The sequence below is a fragment of the Drosophila sulfurigaster genome, chromosome 3 (assembly GCF_023558435.1).
Source record: "Drosophila sulfurigaster albostrigata strain 15112-1811.04 chromosome 3, ASM2355843v2, whole genome shotgun sequence".
Taxonomy (NCBI): Eukaryota; Metazoa; Arthropoda; class Insecta; order Diptera; family Drosophilidae; genus Drosophila; species Drosophila sulfurigaster.
This window is the reverse complement of record NC_084883.1, coordinates 46,570,310-46,591,025: the sequence shown is the minus strand read 5'-3', so window position 1 is coordinate 46,591,025 and position 20,716 is coordinate 46,570,310. Positions and strand designations below refer to the sequence as shown.

The following is a 20,716-nucleotide window of genomic DNA, read 5'->3' as shown; positions in this document are numbered from 1 at the left end:
TACGAATGTATGTAAATGCGCCACATGTGGCACAATACCACTGCGACAATGTACACGGGTGCGTATACGTAATGTCGCTGCAGCAGCATCAGCAGCAAGGACATTTGCGACATTGTGTTAATGCGGCTTATGTGACATGCTAGTTAATTACTCGCACTGTTTTGTAAGCGCAGGCAAAAACTGCGTCAAACTTGTCGCCAAACAATGAGAAATGAGCAAGTTCCTCTTCGTCTCATTCCCTCATCTTGGGCTTACCACCCTGCTGTGCTTGACTTGAAAATGCTTTTTAACGTCGACTGCTGCTTGAGTTGTTTACTTTACCAAATGCTAGAGAGAGAGAGAGAGAGCGAAAGAAAACGAGTATAAGTGGTGTGTTTGTTGTTGTTGCGAGAGTTGTCGATTTGTTTATTTATTTGTCAAGCTCTTTGGAAAATATATAATTAAATCCAACATTAGTTGAAGCACTTCAAGTGTATTTGACAGCAAAGATTATTTATGCTACTGCCATCAATTTCGCCGAAAGCAATTGAAGATAAAAGCCTAAGCTTCATTCCACATAATTGAACAGCGTCGAGTTTAGGCTTCTTCCATCGCTTCCCATAGCTTGCCATTTAACTCTTCAAAAGTTATGCGAGCACAAATCAAAGTGAATTCCCCGCTTTAAAATGACTCAAATGCCAGAGCAAAAAGTTAAAGCCAAAGCGTCACCGGATGCTTTAAAAGCGTTTGCTTTTGTTCGTTCCACCTCCCAAACAATTTATCATGTTTTCAACTGCATTTCAAAGTTGCGCATAAACCGTGGGACTGTGTTTGCCAAAAACAACGAGAGCAAAAAAAAAGAGAGAAAATGTCACAGGGCGGCAACATCAGACAGTTTCCTGGAAAGACAGCGGCAACAACATTCGTAACAATGTAATTTGAAATGACGGCAACGTCTGTAAACGCGTCAGAGAGTCAGGAGACGAGCGACGAACTCTGACCCTTGCCCTGATCCATGCGTAATTTACAAGTCACAGGCACAACGAACAACCAGAGACAATAACAAAGCGCTTTAAAAACATCAACAGAGACCGAAATCCAGCCGCTGGCCAACAAACAAAAATATCCACAAAATAGAGACAAAATAATGCTTGCCGAATCTGAATCCCTTCAACAAAAAACAAAACAGTAGCCGCGCTGCCGGCGCTAAATTCAAGCATAATCACATAATAAACAAGCGCAAGATGAAATGAGCACAAAAAAAAGGACACACACATACATATAGCAGACAGCTGGAAGGACAACCAGACAGGCGTGTTGTAGGCTTTCATTAGAGCAAGAAGCGAAGCGAAAGAAGGAACAGCCAAAAGCCAACGCGATAATAAATACGAGCTAAAGTGTAAAAAAGAGAGGCGAGCGCAAAAGCAATGCCAGACAACATCAAGATAAACAGGCATAACAGGCGAAAGGATACATGCATAACACACAGACGCACACATACGCAGACACACTCTCACACTCACGCATGTCTCACTCGCTTAACGCTTGAAATTAAATGCGAGTCCAAGAGATTTGTGCTGCATTTGAAAGACGAACAAGTTCCGGCAGAACAAACGGACCGAGCAAACTGTCAGTCTGTCAGACTGTGTGTGCGTGTGTGTGAGTGTGCGTGTGTCGGTGTGTGTGAGAGCTGTTTCCCAATGGTGTTGTTGTGGCTGTCGCTGCTCGCTTTCAGTTTCTGTTTTCCAGCCATTTGCACTGCTTTTTTGCGCTTAATTTCACTCAACTTTTTTTTTCCTTCTATCTTTGTTTTTATTGTTGCTGTTTTGTGGTTTTCCCCACACATATGTGTGTGTATGTTTTTGCGTTATTAAATTTAATTTTTCATATTTATAGCTGAGGTTAGACAAATTTAATAGCCAAAGTTTTTCCACCAATTGTTTTTTTGTTATTTTTTTTTCGAAGTGGAAGCTAAGCTGCATTTAATGTGATTTAAAGGCCAAACGAGTATTGAATGCGAATGAGATGAATATGAATACACTCCCGATAAAGCAGATGAGTCATTGACTTTGAATAACATAAAGTTTAAAGCGCGCACCCCCCGAGGTGATTTCAAGTTCAAAGTTATGAGTCTTCATTTTCCATTTTCTCGCATTCATTTTCCCAATTCTACCATGAATTTCTGAATGATTTGTTGGTCATTTGCCTAATTGGATTCACTGTTGTTGTTTGTTGTTATTTGTTGTTGTTGTGTGTTAAAAGACTCGTCTGGGAAATAGGAACTGAATTGGTATTTTTAATATTTATTATATTCATATTCAAGTTAATTTATATGACAGTTCTCCGAATTGATTAGCCTAAAAACTTTGTGTTTGTGTGTGGGAATTATTTACTGATTTCCAAACTTGTTTCTTTCTCACAGGGCGTATACTTAATGTGATGTGTATCGCATTTCAGAAGGCGTATTTGACAACGTTACACACACGATATGGATGTGTGTATATTAAGCAGTCATGGGGTAAGTGTTTTTAACATTTATTTTTCTATGAATTCAATATGCCAAAGAATTTCTAAAAATATACTTTATTTATATTGAGAGTTATCTGTCTGCTTGAAAGCTCTTCGCAGCTAAAATAATATTCTTAAAGCTTGAACTGTATCGAATGGCTGAAAGTCTTTTCAATTCACTTTTCAACACATGTGCCTGAAAAATATCAGTTTTATTTAAGGAAAATAGCAATATTATTTTATTTTTTTGGGAAGTGAACTTTTTATGTACAATCTCAATATGGATTCTATTATTTTGCACAAGTTCGGCATTTTTCACGAGGTATATTTGTCTTTTAAAACTGAACATTTACATTTTAGTATTTCAGTATTTTGAACATACTAACCTTAACATTCGTTATAAACAAAGTTGGCGTCGAATTCAAGTTTTTCTTTTTTTGTGCAGAGTTAAATCGAAGTTTTCAATTTAAATTGAACATTTAAGTGTTAGTTTTTCAGTATTTTTTAGATACTAACTTTAACATTTTCTATAAGCGAGGCTTATAGCTTGTATTTTATTAAATTAAAATTGAAAATTCAAGTGTTAGTATTTCAGTATTTTTATATACTAACCTTAGTAAATCACACAAGCAAGGTAAGTATTAAATTAAAGCTTTCAACACTGTGTTTTCTTTTCTCAAATTGTTAAATTAAAATTGAAAATTCAAGTGTTTGTATTTCAGTATTTTTTAGATACCAACTTTAACATTCCAAAAAAGCGAAGTTCGCGTCCAATTCAAGTTTTCAACATTGTGTTTCCGTTGTGGAGCGTTGCTAAATCGAATTATTAAATATATGAAGTACTTTTGCTGTCCACTCAATGACTTGGAAGCAATTGACCTTCTGTGGGCAGTTAGTTGCAACAATGTCAAGTTCCAAGTTCCGTCCCCAGATGGCGCCACACACATATAAGTATTTCAAGCACATTCCAGCAGCATTCTCAACTGATTTGAAATCTCATTTCGCTCGATTCTTTTGTATCCTCTTTTGCTTGTCTCCTTTGTCCATCCGTTTTTTCTTGCGCCAAGCACAAATTTCGAATTTATCACATGTTTTGTTGGCTCTTGCCATAATCTCTTTTTGTGTATGTGTGGCAGCTGCATTTATATTTGCTGCTGTTGATGCTGCTGTTGCAGTTGCACGTTGTACAAAAATTCTTGTGATTCGTTTAGCGCGTTGCGAAATTTGCGCTAAATTGTTATTGTACGTGTGTTTGTGTGTATTTTGTGCATTATTTAGTTGTTGTAGTGATTGTTGTAGTCGTTGCTTTGTTGTCTAAAACATTACAAACAAATTGAGTTTGGCTCGAGTGATGCTGCCCTGACTTTCCAGCTCTGTCCCCGTGTCTCTTTTGGCCAGACAGTCGACAGCCGCTGGCCATGGCCCCGACCACGCCCTAGCGCCCCTAAAAGTGACTGCAGCAAACTGTTTTTACTTTTGGCCACATAGAGACTCGAGCAGCCAAAAGTCATTTTAGCTGCGTTGTTTTTTTTTTTTTTTTTTTCTTTTTGCTAACTTGGCCCACTTGTAATTTATGAGTTTGCGCCTCAAGTTGTATGCCACACGGTGCTGCTGTAGCTGCTGCTGCTCCTCATTGCAGCGGCTTATCGTCATTTTGTTGCTGTTGTCGCCAGTGTTGCTGCTGTGGTTGTTACTGCTGCTGTTGTTGTTGTTGTCGTTGCTTGGCAGTTTATGAAAACTGCAGTGGCAAATGTTTGGCTTTGCTGCTCGTCTCTCGTTCTCCCTTTGCTTTGCTTGCTGTCGAGCTGCGCCCCCTGGAGTGCAATGTCCTTGTTTATGCGCTGACACTCGTTGCTGTTGTTGCTGTTGCTGCTGATGTGTCGCTTGATTGAATTGTGTCCTTGTCAGAGTCATGTCCTGCAGCAGCCTGCTGTTGCCTGCCTGCAGCTGTCCTCGTGTGCGTGCGTCCTGCTCCGCTCTGCTCTGCTGTTGTGTTTTGCTCACCTAAAAGTTTAATTAACTTTTCAGCTCAATTTCTAAACACGCTTTTTTGGCATTTCAGTTTACGTTTTTACATTTTATTTGCCGCCACAAAAGTTGCGCTAAATTTCATTTACAAATTCAGCAGAAAAAAATTATTCATAAAGAGTTTTTGTATTTTTTGCAGCCCCAAAATAAACCGAGCTTAGTTTTTGTTTCCTCGCTTTTGATGATTTCTGCTCTTGCAGCTTACAAGTCACTCTGAGTGAGTGTGTGATTGTGTGTGTGTGTGTGTGTGTGTGTGTGTGTGTGTGTGTGTGTGTGTGTGTGTGTGTGTGTGTGTGTGTATTTGCCTTTTGGACTGTCAACTGACTTAAAATGACAGCAACGGCTTTTGACAGCTGTAAGTTAACGGTATTACAACTGACAGCTGGCGCGCTCTATGTATTTGTTTATCATTATGTGTGTGTGTATGAGAATGAGTGTGTTTGTGTGTGAGTGTGAGTATGTGTTTTGGTTTAAGGATGTGCACAAATTTATGTTTATGTTAACAAAGTCGAGCCATTCAAGTGGCAAGCGCAAAACAAGTAAGCGAGGTAAGCAAGGCGACACACATATCCACACACAAAAGTGTAAGGAAGAGGGTGGAGAAAGGGATGTAGTGGTGGGAAGGAAGTGGGGCAACCACTGAACCAATGCCTCCTACACACACGGCGAATGCAGTCATGTGCGCAATGCCGAAAACATTGTAACCGAAAGCGAGTTTTGTGGCAGATAAGCGAGATACAACAACGAGACAACAGCGAGAAAGAGCAACGACGCTTGGATGGCTGATAATATGCAATGAGATTGAAGTACACTGAGCGAAATAAAATGTGAAGTGAGTTGAGTGAGACCATGACATTGATGAGCACTGACAACTCACTCCGCTTCCGCCTCCTTGGGCTGATTAGTGTGTCGTGGCTGCTCTCCACCCTGCGACTGATCCATGGCCTCCGCTGCAGCAGCTGCCTCCATTTCAGCCTTGTGCTTCTCCTGCTCCTCCTGCATGCGACGATTCATCTGCGCCGAGTAGTCGGCAAACGTCAGATTAATGTCGAACGGTGTGCGCACAAAGATGTTGGGCGGTGCATAGTTGTTCTGTATGGGCCAATAGAAGCTATCATCGTCGCGGCCAAACGGCACCTTGCCATACAGATCAGCAAACTCCTGCAGCGTGTAATAGAAACGCGTAGAAGCGAGCACCAGTTCAATGCGTTGAATCTCCGGCAGGAGTTTGCGAAACACATCCGGAGCCAGTTGAGTGGAGGCTAATGCTAAACTGGTCTTGGCCTGGTAGGAAACACGCGGCGGATGATCCTCCTCGCTGCCTTCGAAGCCGCCCTCGTTATCGGAGGGTGGATCCATTGTGGATTCGGCATGTGAGAGATCTGTGGCGGTTAGGCCACGCGGTTCAAGGCTGTCGTGCACAAGGCTGCAGATGGTGTGCATCTTCTCCTTGATGATCAGATGCTGTTTGCCCATCAAATACTCATCGGTGGGCGTCGAAGGCGGAAACTTTTCGTTGAGAAAGGCGGCTGGAATGCGGCGAAAGACAAGCTCCCTGGTGTAAAGCTGCAGGGAAGAGAAGATTAGTTAGTTGGTAGTTAGAAGATTAGATAACTTCTTATAGGAGCACATTTTAAGCAGCACTTTTTGATAAGCTTTTTGTTCTTACAGAATATGGTCACACTTCCTCAATGAAGTACTTTCATTCAAACTTCCAATAATGTGTAAAAATAACAAATACCGACATTCTCAATAGCAAAGGTTGTACAAGTGAATAGCACAAGTTGTCCGACGTAAGTAACCCAAGCTATTGAACGAGATCTACTCGTATTTCAATCGGTTAGCTTCAGATTTTTACCGCAACTCAAAAATGTTATTTTGCAAAAAGTGCCACTGAAAAAGTGTGCTTAGCAAGAGTGTTAAATGCTGTCTTACATCCTGTATGTGATCCTCGATGAGCACCACACGATTCGATTGCCAATAGTCGCCGATGCACTTCAAGAGCTCGCCGCAAAAGATGCCCATCATGTCTTCGCCACTCTCCAGCATTAGCATCGTATAATCATTCATATAGACAAGCAGTCCACACATGGGATCAGGAGTATAAGACAAGTAGCGACACTTCTTCTGCAACTCCTGCAGCTTCTCGGTGAACAGTGTGTATCTATCCTTGGGTCCTGCTTCGAGCTCTGCCTCCGCCTCCAGCTCTTCGGCTTCATCCTCACCTTGAGCATCATCGTCGAAATCAAAGTTAAAAGTGCGTGTCAACGTCTCCTTTTCAGGATCCTGCGCATCATCAGGTTCCAGCTTGGGCTGCGTCGGCAACTCTTCCACTGTGGATGCCTGTGAATAGTGCTCATCATCGCCTCCGCCCATCACTTCGGCTGTCTTCAAGGTGGCCGTATCGCCATCCAGCTGAGGACGCGATGCAGCCATTGTGGCAGCTGTGGCCGCATGTGCCGCAAGTGTGGCATGTGTACTTTGGTTACTCTCGCGTTCCCGTTCCACATTCTTGGCGAGTATGAAGATGCGTTGATAAAACACCGAGGTCTTCATCTCTAGCAGCTCATCGTCCACGTATTCCACCAGTGATTTGCGCACCTGAAAGATCAGCGGACGCTTTAACGTGAAGCAAGGCTGTCGGGTCGGAAAGGTTTGTCGGGACTTTTGACCTCCACTCATCGTGGAGGCGGTGCGTCCTACACGACTCCCGCTGCTGGCCATGACTAAAATGAAAATTTGCACCACGAGTTGTTGTTATTGCTGTTGTCTGGCAACAGTCTGTTTAAAACGGTTGTCAGGCGATGACAACCAAATAAGTCAAAAGCTTAGCTGGGACTTTGTTTTGGGTTGTGTTGTGTGAATTGAAAGTCAAGGCTAATTTCTCACAGTGCACGCTGCCTCTCTGTCAAACTGTTGTTTCGTGCTGTTGCTGCCTCAATTATTATTATCATTCGCTTGAAATCCAAAACGTTGTGCTTGCTTGGCTTTTGCTTTTCAGCGAGTTAATTTATTCATGGCGCATTTATGAGCAACTACAACAAGGCCAAAACATCATCAGCAACAGCAGCAGCAACAGCAACACCAACTATAAAGGTAGCAAATGTTGTTAAACTTCTTCATCAGCGTTGTTACAATCTGTTGGAGCTGCTGCTCTGGCTCTCAGCTTATCGCTCTGACTCGCTCTCTGAAACACTTGGGCATACAACATGTTGAAATGATAATGAGCGAAAATTGTTTTTTGACTCGCTCCCCAGGTGTTTTCCTTTCTCTGTGTGTGCTGCACACAAAAGCCAGACGCATTTGGAGTCCTGGGCGAGCGTCTTATCCTTGCGGGGTTGAGTGGCCTGTTTACAGTTTAGTTTATTGGCTCGAAAGTTGCGTAGCAATTTGCGGCATTTGTTTTCATAAATACACACTTGTCTGTCTCTCTCTGTCCGTGGTCCTGACAGCCACAGGCTGAGCCTTGAGACTGCGATTACAGATAGCATTAAGCTCCTTTTGGGGTTTGTCTTAAAGTGCTGTTTAAAGCCAGCACGGCTCTTACTTTCACTGCACATGTGTCGACATCGACATCGGCATCAGTTTCGCTTTCGCTTTCGTTGTCGTCTGGCAAACATGTGCAGTCAATGCTTCACGAGCTGAGAGCTGAGAGTGCCGAGAGCTGCGAGCAGCGTTGATTGCACCCAAGTTCTTAGTCAATATTTGTCAATTTCAATGAAATGAGAATTTGACATGCAAGCAAACACAACCACCGACAGCAGGCACCTACATCCATCCATCCACATTCACTTCTACAATCGCAGTCACAGTCATCACGTGTATCCTGCTGCTGCTGCTGTTGTAACTGCAGGATGCACAGCCAGCCAGCCAGTGTGGCAGCCCGAGCTATGCAAACAGAGCATCGCATGTCGACGAATCGCATGTAAAAGGCCTTGGACAGAGCCAGAAACAAGGCAGCAAGCCAGCTCGTAGCTCAAACTCAGCGAGACACACCCTCGCACTAAAGGGACAGATAGAAGGACGAACAGGATTGTCGAGGCGGGAGCGAGTAGGTAAATTAATTGCGATTTGTATGCACTGGCATTTTTGTGTGGCAAATTGATTGATGTGCAGGTTATTCGAGTGCCTGCAACCACAGCCAATGCCAATATTAAGCACGTTAAATAGTTGCCAGTGCATTAAGCTAAATCGGAAGCACATTCATTTACGTGTTGCAAACATTGCGACGAAGACAAAGTACCGAGTGCTAGTTGGAGGAAATTAATCTCAGAGATAATTACTTATTAAAGTAAACGATTAAATGTGATACTAGTTATCTGGAAGTAAGAATATTAAGTGTAAAGATTGAAAGAATGTTCAATATATCAACTAGATGCTTAAGGGTAAAATTGTAGTAAGAGTAAAACTATCGAGTTTAAAGGAGAGCCCGAAAGAAACGAGTAACTAAATCTTAAAATATAAAGCATATATGCATATGCATACTACGGATCGTAAGAGATATTAAAGCAAAGAATTTTATTACAACTTAACTTACTTTTTATACCCGCTACCCACAGGGTAGAAGGGTATTATAACTTTGTGCCGGCAGGAAATGTATGTAACAGATAGAAGAAGGCATCTCCGACCCTATAAAGTATATATATTCTTGATCAGCGTCAACAGCCGAGACGATATGGCCATGTCCGTCTGTCCGTACGTCCGTATGAAACACTAGATCTTAGAAATTATAAGAGATAGAGCTAAATTTTTTTTTCGACAGCATTTGTTATGCTTGCACGCAGATCAAGTTTGTTTCAAATTTTTGCCACGCCCACTTCAGCCCCCGCAAATCAAAAAAATCGAATAACAAGCCTAATTTTAAATCTAGAGTTTTGGTATATACAATAATTACTGTAGTAGTTATGATTCCTGAAAATTTGGTTGCGATCAGATAAAAATTGTGGAAGTTATTAAAGAAATACTTTTGTAGGGGCAAAAACGCCTACTTACTAGGGCTTTTAGTTGCTTTGGCCGACAATCCGGCACATTGTGCCGTCTATGGTATATTTTGAATGGTGTACTATATCGATATACCAAACATACCATTTGGTATTTTTAAGTATTTTGTTTAGTATTTTCGGTATATTTTGAAAATGATACCGCAATATTTTGCCTTTATTAGTACCAAGATCGAGAAACGTACAATATAGTTAGCCGCTGATATACATAAGTATAAACTACACAGTGAGTGTAACGAGTGTTTATCTATATTTGCTTTAATATATATTTTCTGGTATATTTTGAATTCTATTGTACATATTAATGTCATCATTTTGTACATTTTGTAAATTTTTTATCACATAAATACACTAAATATCGATTATGGTATAATTTTTAAGTACTTCAATTTGATATTTTTTGTATCGCAGAGTACTTTTTGAATCTAATAAATAGCATATGGAAATATAACTTTTGGTATATTTTAGTATCGTTTTATTGGTATATTTTAATTTGTTAATTTGGTATATTTTAAAGCACCATTTTATTTTCCTTGAAAATGAGTCGTGGGTATCTCTTATGATACATGCTTTCAATAGGAGGCATAACTGTACTTGAAACAAGAGGAAAATTGCATTTCATTTTTCATTAATTGAAAGCCATACAACGAATTAAAAGTATTGAGACAAATCAAGGAACACAATAGATACTAAGAAAATGTTGAACATCTAAATGAGAAAGCAACATACCGAAGACATATGATAAATATTATCACTTTATGTCGATTTTAAACATTCACAAATCATGTATTAAATATTCAGTTATAGCAGTTGTAATTTTGTAATTCATGAACTGAATAAGTTTATTTATGAATTTGCCAAATAAATTTGTGGTTTTCGACCACAACAAAACCGTTAATCTGCCCTCAGGCTGCAATATGTTAGCAAAATGTAAAATGTTTAGTTTGCAATTACGCAAATCAAAATAATAAATTCAATTAAATTGAAAACGGCCCAACGAGTGTAAAACAAAATGCACTTGTATTTACCACTGTTTTGAGTATATTTTATTACACAATTTAATTAAATTATGTTGCGCATCAGCGAGAGAAAAATGAGAGAGAGCACCAAACAATGAGAACGAACATTGAATTGTGGAAAATGCTGATGCCAGTTGCGCTGGCAATTTGTTGGTTGTCACAAAGTTTTACCAATGCAATTAAACTGCAAGCGAGAGAGAGAGAGAGCTGAGAATTGGAATTGAAGCCAGGAAACTGAGAATCGAAAATGATGAAATTGGTGAAATGCATTCAGTAAATGCGACGAGCTGTTTAATCAATTGAATCCTCCGCCCACTGCCACGACCATTTGGCAGGCGAAAGGACCAAAAAATGTCTGCACTTTGCCAATTAATAGCAGCTAATTTCGTTGAGCAGCAGAGCAGAAGGCCTCTTGACCCAAAATCAATATTGTCCTCTTCGCTCTCTCTCCCGCTTTGCTCCATTTTGTGGCCATGTGGACGCGACTCAACTCAATTATATTTTTATTTATGCGTCAACATTCGCGCACTCAACAAATAGCAGCGAGGCATCCTTTATGGCTAGGCCAAAAAGGACTTAGACAATGGCAAATTTATTGTTTCGCCAATCTAAGCAAATTTTTGTTGGCTAAAACTTTTTTGTGTTTGCCTCGCCATTAATAAAGTTATGTATTTGATTATGAAACAGCCGAGCGTAAACGTTACGAATGGATTCAATTGCTTGGCAATTGTAAGAGAAAGACAGCGAAGAGAGAGAGAGAGAGAGAGAGGGAGTGAGTAAAACAGAGACAAATCATAAAAAAGATGCTCTAGCAATATGCGAGTTTTATGACGTAACTTAGCTTTAAATGAAATTGCCCAGTGAAGCCTAAGCGAAACGAAGCTCTAAAACTGATAAAATTAACAGCGGACATTCCCGAAAGCGTTCCGAAAGCCTTATCCTTGGATCAGCGACGCATTCAAATGGTGAAATTGAAGTAGAAGTGCAAATGGGAAAGTGTTCTTGGTCAGTCTGAACCTTTTTTTGCAATCCAACTCTTCATTTCTCACTCCATCTCTTTTCGGCCATTTTCTTGCGGCATTCCAAAATGGCACATCCGTTGCCTAAGCTCAACTGTGAAGTAGTTTTAGTGTGCATGTGTGTGTGAGTGTGTGTGTGTGTATGTGAATGAGTGTGTGTACATTCCACAGATTCTCAGTCTCGAGTGCGAGTTGAATTTTTCACTTTTATGGGGTCATTTAAAGCTTTGGTCGAGTGGCTCGGCTTAAAGTGTTCGACTTGAATGCTGATTTCTTTAATTTGTATGTTTCCAGAATGTTGTGAGAAGAATTTGAGAGGCAGATGATGACAGCAATTAGCATTTAGATAAACGCTTTGTTGCTGCTAGCACAAACATTTTGCATCCCGAAAAATGAAATCAAAATGCATGTGCCATGAAATTGTTGTGAGATCACAAAACAAAACGAAACAAAACAATCGCACAACTGGGCTCAAAATAAAATTGTCTGTGTGAGTGTGTATGTGTGTTTGTGTGCTTGTGTGGGGATATCAGACAATTAAATAACACGCCAGCAAAAATAAAACGAAATTCAAAGTGAACTCAATTTGCTGGCATCTAAATCATTTTTAATTTGAACAACAAAAAGATGTCGCTGTGTGTGAGTGTGTGCAAAAACAATAATAAAATGTAGCATACATATAAGCATAAGTTTACAAACAAATACGCACACACAGAGGCACATATAAAGAGGGGAGCAACAACAGCAGCAGCGAGCGACAACAATAATGCAATATACTCGGCTGCATGTACCGTTACACGCTGTTGCACAATTATTCAAATCCACGAGCCATGACTGCCATCAGCAGCAACAGAAACAGCAGCGAGAGTACCAAGCCACGAGTTGCAAGTTGCTGAGGGGAACAGCAAGCAGCAGCTGCGAGGCAGCGAGAAAGAGAGAGGAGAAGATGTAAAGTCGAGTAGAGCAGGGAGCTTTTACCTTTCGCTATACACTTGCTCTGGGTGTTATCCATTTAACATGACAGCGGCAACACACTGAAGAAGAGTCCATGCAGCTCGCATATATTCTAGCAAAACAGAACGATAAAATGAGCACGTAGATAGTCATGAATCACAGTCCTTTAACTGCAGCAACTAGGGGAATAAATACTGTTGTCAGCAGAAAACAAATCGAGTGACTACAACACATGTTTCTTCATAGATATAATCGATCAAATATAGTTTTTATTATTTATTTATTTACATGTTAATTGTTATACAAAATAATATAATAAATAAAAGAAGGAAGTGCCAGCTACTAAGGCCATCGACCCAAATAGTTTTTAAAATTTGCAAAATGTATTATACAATAAGCATAGAAGAGAGGGTAAAATATATTTAATTAATTCATTCTTTCTTTCTTTAAGATTATGCTACAAAATGTTTCATATGATAAGAATGGAAAAGAATATATTTATTTTCAATTTGCATAAATTTTATGCACGCTGCTTAAAATATCAATCTTATATTTATCAAATTCTAGACACGAAACGAACAGCACAATAGTATTTATTTAATAAGCATCTTTTTAGGAATTTGATTTAATATTTTAGTAAAACTATTAGCGATATATTAGCGATATATTCTTCTAATAATGAATTGATGTATTTAGTTATCCAATTATAAGTATGAAATAAACTAATTCTTTGATATAGAATTCTAAGTATTTATGTCGCACCCTTTGCGAAGAAAAAGAATATATTAGTCGTATATTTAATACACATTTATTTGCATTTATATTAAATATAAGAATAAATTCCACTTTTACCAAAAGCGCATCCAGCAAGCGTATTTAAAATGCGACTTCACTCCAATGGCACTTCATTTGAATTTTTTCCTCCGTTTTGCTCTGTTTTGTTTGTTAATTTTTGCGTTGCTTTTTTTTGTTCTTTAGTTTCAACAATTTGTCACAATAACAAAGCATTTGAAATTTGTACAACAATTTGCAGGTTGTATTTTTTGTATAATTTAATTACTCGTGCAGTTGTGAAACGTTTTATTGTGTTCCAAATGCGACCCAAAAAAAGGCAAACTCCCACTGCAAATGTTAACTTGGCATTGTAACTCACAGAATATGCATTAATTAATGCATTTTATTTAAAATGTAAAAATACTTTCGCTTTTAAATTGAACACAGTACCAAAAAAAAAGGAAAAAACAGAAACACACACGCAGCACTAAAGACTTGTAAATCCTGTGTAATTTATGAGCCGCCCACGTGAGTTATATCAGTGCAGACCTGAGCCTTTTAAGCCCAAAAGAAAACAAAGCAAAGCGAACACAACACGGCGAACAAAAGAGACGAGCAAAAAAAAAAACTATCAATTACGATGATCACATTGCTAACAAGCAGCTGCTGCAGCTGATGTGCTTTTGCCTCGTGCCTCGTGCTCTGGCCAAGAGGCTAATAAATACGCCTAAGCACTGTCATTCCATTCGAAATGACAACGCCAAGCAAATTACTTCAAATCAACGAGGGACGATACAAAAGTTGCAGAATATGAATAAAGACTGTGGAGGGAACTGCACGAACAACCCTCGCAAGTAACCAGAGACGTAAGGCAAGGCAAGACCATTAACTGAGCAAAAGGCCTTACGCCTTCCGCCTTTTGGTTGTCTGATGATTGCCTACAGCCTTTGGGCCGCCTGCAACAACGTGGCGTATGCGCAACGTATACAAGTAATAACATGCCCGGCAGCGGGCATAAAAATCTGCGATGACAATGCGTGTGTGTGCCATAAAAAGGCTTTGCTTTGAGCATCAGCAGCAGCAGAATAAAGTCATCCTCTTGAATCTCTCTCTCTTTCTCTCTAAGCACATTCGTCGCGACTTTGGGGTCGCATAAAAAGGTTTCGTCCGACGGCGACGGGCATAATGCCGCTGATTGATTTACCTGTGTGTGAGAGTGTGTTTTGGGCGTGGGTATAAAATTGATGTGTCCCATTTGAGGCAGCTGAATTAAAAGGAGGAGGCGTGAGAAGGTCAACACTGCAGCTGCCTGCTGTTGCTCTTTTCTTTCCTTGAGGCGGTGTCAGTTGTCTTCAGAAGTTACAGTTCAGCTTAAGCTCTCTATCGACTGCCCCCAGCAGCAACAACAGTAGCAGCACAATCAGACAGGCGAACAGCAAAACTTGGTTAGTTAAAAGTGTTTGTCATTGTTGACACCTTTCGTCTTGTCTCGAGAAACTTGAGACAGCGACTTCGTCTCCAGCTCTGACTGCGACAATGACAGCAAACAGCGCAACGCAAAAGGGCAAAGTTTTCTTTTGCCTTGAATACCCTGGAACGGACCTGAGGGGTATGATGCAGCTAACCAGCATTTCTTGCCTTTAACTTTGAACTTTTTACTTGAAATTCGCGTCAGCGTGTCAACTCCAGCTAGAATTGACTTTTGAGCTCTTCTTTCGGCTATGCTTAGTAAAGCTGTTCGCAGGGGGCGTGTCACGTTGATTGCTGTTAAATATTTGGCATCGCGGCATCGTGCAAGTTTCGTAAATCTAATTTATTACATTGGCCAAAGCAGTTTAAAGCCTAACTGGCAACGACACACCAACAACACGCATATTGAGTTTCCCTACTCTGTGTGTGTTTTGCGTGGGTTTATTGGCATTGGTGTTAAGTCAGCTTTTGTTCTGCGGCGTTTGCCACAGATTTGCGAGCTCATGTGACTTTTAGACAAACTCGCCTCACACTCTCTCTTTTGCTTTCTCTCTGTGGCGTACCCCAATTTGCTGTTATGTCTTCATATCATTTGCTGTAAGACGAGACACAACCTCAGCCACACGCGCCATTTATCATTTCGCTTGGGAAATTTGAACAGTTTCAAGTGGCCCAAAAGAAAAAGTGATGGAGCAGCCATCGAGAGCACACACACTCACACTCCCACTCACTCGCTGTTATCTGCTCCATTTAAACTGCAGTTGAACTGCAATCGAGTTGGCATTTCATTACGGCCAGCCATAAAACCAACAGCATCAGCAGTTGCCAAAAAAAACCAAGAAAAAAAAAAGCGAAACTTATCAACGTAAACAATTCAAGCACTTCAACTAGTTTCAGGCATCTCAATAGTGCTCCAGATAACTAGAGAGAGGAGAGCATCGCAGAGGGGAGGAGAGAGTGTAGAGCATACTTGTGGCTTGCTAGATTGCATAATGAAAAGTTCGAGGAGAGAGACGCAAACGAAAACGGGAGCTTCGAAGGAGACAAATTTTTATGAGCAAACTTTCAATTACCGAACTTTTTTGCTGCTTGAATTACTTTCGAAATGTCTTCACATACGGACACACACACAGACACTCACACATGTGTGACACTCACACTCTCGTAGTTATGAGTGCTGTCTGCTGGCAATGTGTTTTCAATGCGGTGGCAGTCACAGCACTCCACAGCACAGCATTCACCTGACCTTCAAGTGTTTGGGCCATTCATAATGTGCCCACGTTTATTACTTTCGCAATTCTCTGCGAGTCAATTTACGAGCGGCTTTTCGCAATTTTTCAACTTGTTACTTAGCTTCAGCAACTTGAGCAATATTTGCCGCATTTTTGCAAAAGACTCTTTTTAAGCAATATTCGCTCCGGAATCCAGGACAAGAACTGGCAAAAAAAGAGCAGAGCAAAGTACAGAACAGAACGAAGCGAAGAGTTTCAGTAGCAATTTTAGCGCCAGCTGCTGTACACATAAACATAAATCATAATCTGTTGGCACAGTACATAAATTATTGACGCTAAAGAGTTCACAATGTGCAAACAACACTCAGTACACACACCTCCTAAGCACACACACTCGCACACCCACACACACACATACAGTGATAATAGCTACTAAACACCTACTTACAGTTTGGAGCGCAGTTATTAAAATGAAAGGCAAGAGCAGCAGTCGATGTGGAGCTGAGCTACATATCACTTACCACAAAAGGTGAAGAGAGCGGGAGAGGGGAGAAGGAGCGAGAGAAGAGCGGAGCGGGGAACAGTTTATCTAGGGTCTGTGAAAGCATTTTGCCAGCTTTTTCTTTAATGGCTGCATATGCAGTCTGTTGTGGCATTAATATCAGAGTAATCGCACTTTCTTTACGCTGCTCCTTTTTCGTTGTGGAACATGGGGCGTATGAGTTATGTGCAGCAGATTCAATTTAGATGTGTTTTAGCAGCAGCAGCATCTACAGCAGCAGAAGCAGCAAGTCAATGGCAATGAGCAAAAACAAACTGCAAAGTGAAAAATATTGATTTTGCCGCAACCTCAGTTTGCACTTTGCTTCATGGTCAGTTTTTGTTAATGCCTTGCTCTGCTATTAGTAATTGAAGCACAATCATAGCTGGATTGAAAGCACAACATTAAATAGGTTTTGTTTTCAATTATCCTGCTCTTTATTTCAGCTTTCAATACGGTAATTACAAATCATAATTGTCTGTTCTCATCTCAATTTTTATGGCTATAAATCAGTCTATCTGACTTTTGTTTATACTGTCTTTCTTAATTACCTTTCAATGAAGCTTGCTTTGAGTAAATTTTTTTTAATTAATAAATGTCATACACTAAATATGTATACTATATACTATACCTCAATCGAAAAGTATTTATTTTATTTTATTGACTTCATTGTTGCTTTCTTCATCAACATTTTTTGTTCCCACTCAATCTCAACTTTTATAGCAATAAATTCTTATTTGTTCAGCTTAGCTTTTTGTTATAGCTTTTTATTTGTGTTGTCTGTATTTCAGCTAAAGTAAAAAATCTTTATTAAGTTGAGCATATTTCAAAGTTAAAACATTCAATGCTTTTAAGTTTGCCCAACATGTTTTCACTCATCCTATGATCCCTTTATTGTTTCTTTCTACTTCAATTGCTCGGACTCTTTAGGGTACTATATATGTACATATGTATATAAATGTATATTAAAATTAAATACTCTGAATATATGTATCAAAATTGGCCAATTTTAATAATTCTTAAATGTATAAATTCTTATATGTCTAGATAAGTTTTTTGTTACAGATTTTCATTTATTTTGCCAATAGCTTTTATTAAGTAAGTTAAAAATATTAAAATCAAATACACCAAGACCTGTTTTTCATACTCACTTTTTGCCTAAGCTTGCCATCAGTAATTGGAATATTTGAATTGACATATGTACAGCAAAATAAATACTCTTTGTCCATCCTAATTTACATGGTTACCGCACAGCAAACATTGAAATCAAAAAACTGCCTCGATAAATTCTTCTCTGTCTGGCTTTGTTGTTCTGCTGTCTGTTTTCGTTGGCTACTTTTTCATGTTGCATGTTGATTGAGCTGTCAAAATCGTAGCCACCTCTCGACTGTGCAAATTTATATAGCTTAATTCCTTGCGACTGTCAGTTCGAATCCTTCCAGTTCGGCTCGTTGCCATCAGTCGCATGTATTTGGTAGTAGACATGGCAATTTAAGTTGCCTTCCGGGCAAGTGCAATCTATATGGCTTAATTCCTCGGCTGTCACATCATTCACGATTAACTCGACTCTGTCAATGCAGCGACACATCTAAAAATAGATTCAACACAATTTTCCCAAAATCTCAACAGACCACAAATACACATACACATACACACACACACACACACACACAGTCTAGAGGCGTGCCAACAACATGTGCAAAATAAAAAAAGAGGAAAACAAAATGTGGATGGAGAAAAAAATCAGAAAACTGGCATTTAAATTTCTATTGGCGTTTTGCAGTTTGCAATCCAAACAAAATTGACAGCATCAAAAGGCGGCAAACAGAGATCGACAGACTGAGAGAGAGACGAGGTAAACAAACACCAGCAACAACAACAGTTTCGACACCAAAGTTTAGTTGAACAATCTGTTGTTGGGTTCGAGTTCCAGCATCAACATTGCCATCTCCATCGACATCACCATCGACATCGTCATTGCCAACGGCAGTCTCATTGATGAATGCTGATTTGGTTGTGAGCCCTTTGCGGAGGTAAACAGAGTGCCAACAAAATGCTACACGAAATGTACAAAATGAACGAAATGTGCTCGAAATTTACGCGAAATGTTCACAAAAATGCTCTCTTAAATTTACTGCAAGGCCTGAGCCCTTTTCCATGTCCTTTCATTCCATGTTAAAGGGCTTCATTAAAGGGGAAACTGTAAAAAAGAAATCGTACGTGTTGCCATTTAAATTTGTCAGTCCCAAAGCAGCGTCAAAGCAGGCAGCGCATTCGTTTTTAGATTTTAGCAATTTATGGGTACAAATAGGGTATGTTAGACTAGGGAGGAGGGGAGCTTAGCGTAAGCTACATTAGTACAAATACATAAAACAAAAGTTCTAGATTACAAAGTAGAAAACATTATGAGAACTTTTCGATCTTCGAGATAATTTCTTGACCCACAAATTGCAGATTGAAAAATTCTCAAAATAAGAATTAAAAAATGCTTCAATAATCTTTTTGAGATTAAAAACTCTTTTTTTTAGATCGAAAAGCACTCCAATTCAAACATTTTTTTCGTGTTTCATTTTCATCTATATTTTAACGGCCTAAATCAAAGAACATTTCATCTTGATTTTAGATGTTGTTGTATGTGTTTAATTTTGATTATTTGGCATTGTTGAATTAGGAATTTACTCCGGAATATCAAGAATATTATATAGAATTAATGTAAAATTTTTATGCTGATTTAAAAATCCTTCTTGGATCAATTTTGACACTCTATTAGAATGATTTATGAATTTATTTTTAGCACTAATGAAACACTTAATGTTGTACATTCCATCTAAAAGAGCAAATAATTATTTCCATTTTGCTAGTATACTTTTTCAATAAATAAACTGTAATTTCAATACAATATTTGAACTATTGATCCTCTTCCTTTGAATAACTTAGCTTTATTATGTCTATATTCGATAATTATTTTAAACATAGTCATATTGATAGCAAATTTAAGGACATAACTTTAAACAATTTACTTAAAAATTATTAATTTTAAGGATTTTAATTATTTTTCAATCGTGAACGATCGGACGACAATATTATGGATGCATATTAGACCGGTAATTTTACACGAAATTTTAATCCTGATTTAGATCATCAAATACGTTGAGAACTTCTGTTAAATATATGTTCTTTTATATCAAGCTTAAGCTTTCTTGATTAAGCTTCTAAGCTCAGACTTTTGAGCCCAATCTTCTAAGCTCTATTTCTGAGTTCAAACAGATAGAAGTTACACAGCTTCGTAGTTTTATTAGAGTTGTCTAAGGTGTTTAATCTGGTTATCATTACATTCTGCAACCATATTACATGCAAAATAGAATCTTTAAGCTTCTTCTAACTCTTTTAGGGTATCCTTAGAGCTGCATGGTTTCGCTTAGCTCTGCAACACTTGAGCTTAAAGTGGGAGCACTTTTTAATGAAGTTGTCGGTGCAATGCTGAAGGACACTTGGAAGATAAATCACTGGGTCAGGATAGAGGTCGTGTGGTTTACCATGAATCATACCAGCCAAGTGGCAAGGCTACCAAGCAGGAGGGGAAAGAGCGAGAGAGCAGTAGGCATCGATTGTGCTGGGTCAGCAATTAAAAGCACATAATTCATGCATCAAATACAGCAACCACAAGCTGTAACTGTGGTAAAAAAAAACCGGGGAAGGGGGAGAATTTGGCTTTTTAAAGGTTTAAGCTGGTTGAGGAAACCTAGGAAGCGGCAGCATAATTAAATTGTAGAACTAATTGGGCTAGAGCTGCCAGCTGATGATGGAGCAGCCACAGCCAGAGCTGACGTCTCTTTAATTATACGCAAAAGAACACGAGAACACGGAAGAAAATGTTGCGTCCCACTGCGGCGAATGAGGGAAAATTTCATTTCGACAGCGAAAATAGCCAGGGAAAAAGGCCCCCGAAAAACTAGAAATAGCATACAGAGATAGAGAGAGAGAGAGAAACGAAACGAAGGTGGAAAGCAACGTGTAGCGACAGCTGCGACAATGACACATGATTATCAGGCAACAACATGGCTGTTATTGTAGTGTGCCTGACCTGCAGTGGCCTCTCCCTCAATTCCAAAAGCCAGTCCACTCTCTCTCTCATGCTCGCTGGTACCTGGCAGCTGCTGTGGCAAAACATATTATAACATATAGCTGGGCA

At 39.4% G+C, this 20,716-nt stretch overlaps 1 protein-coding gene across 4 annotated transcripts; it reads right to left on the bottom strand.

Annotated features, from left to right (window-relative positions):
* Positions 1 to 4,008: 4,008 nt before the first annotated feature.
* On the bottom strand, positions 4,009 to 7,391 carry LOC133842872 (uncharacterized). 4 transcript variants are annotated; one of them, XR_009894449.1, is made up of 4 exons: positions 6,451 to 7,391; positions 5,393 to 6,081; positions 4,555 to 5,326; positions 4,009 to 4,491 (listed from the first exon to the last, which is right to left on the bottom strand). XR_009894449.1 is itself a non-coding variant. In XM_062276153.1 (3 exons), exons 1-3 carry the CDS (start codon positions 7,237 to 7,239, stop codon positions 5,191 to 5,193), a joined length of 1,614 nt encoding a protein of 537 aa, XP_062132137.1. In that variant the 5' UTR covers positions 7,240 to 7,391; the 3' UTR covers positions 4,543 to 5,190. The 4 variants fall into 4 exon arrangements, 2 of the variants coding, with proteins under 2 accessions (XP_062132137.1, XP_062132138.1); XR_009894450.1 differs by having other exon boundaries at positions 4,563 to 5,326; XM_062276153.1 differs by lacking the exon at positions 4,009 to 4,491 and having other exon boundaries at positions 4,543 to 5,326.
* Positions 7,392 to 20,716: the final 13,325 nt, after the last annotated feature.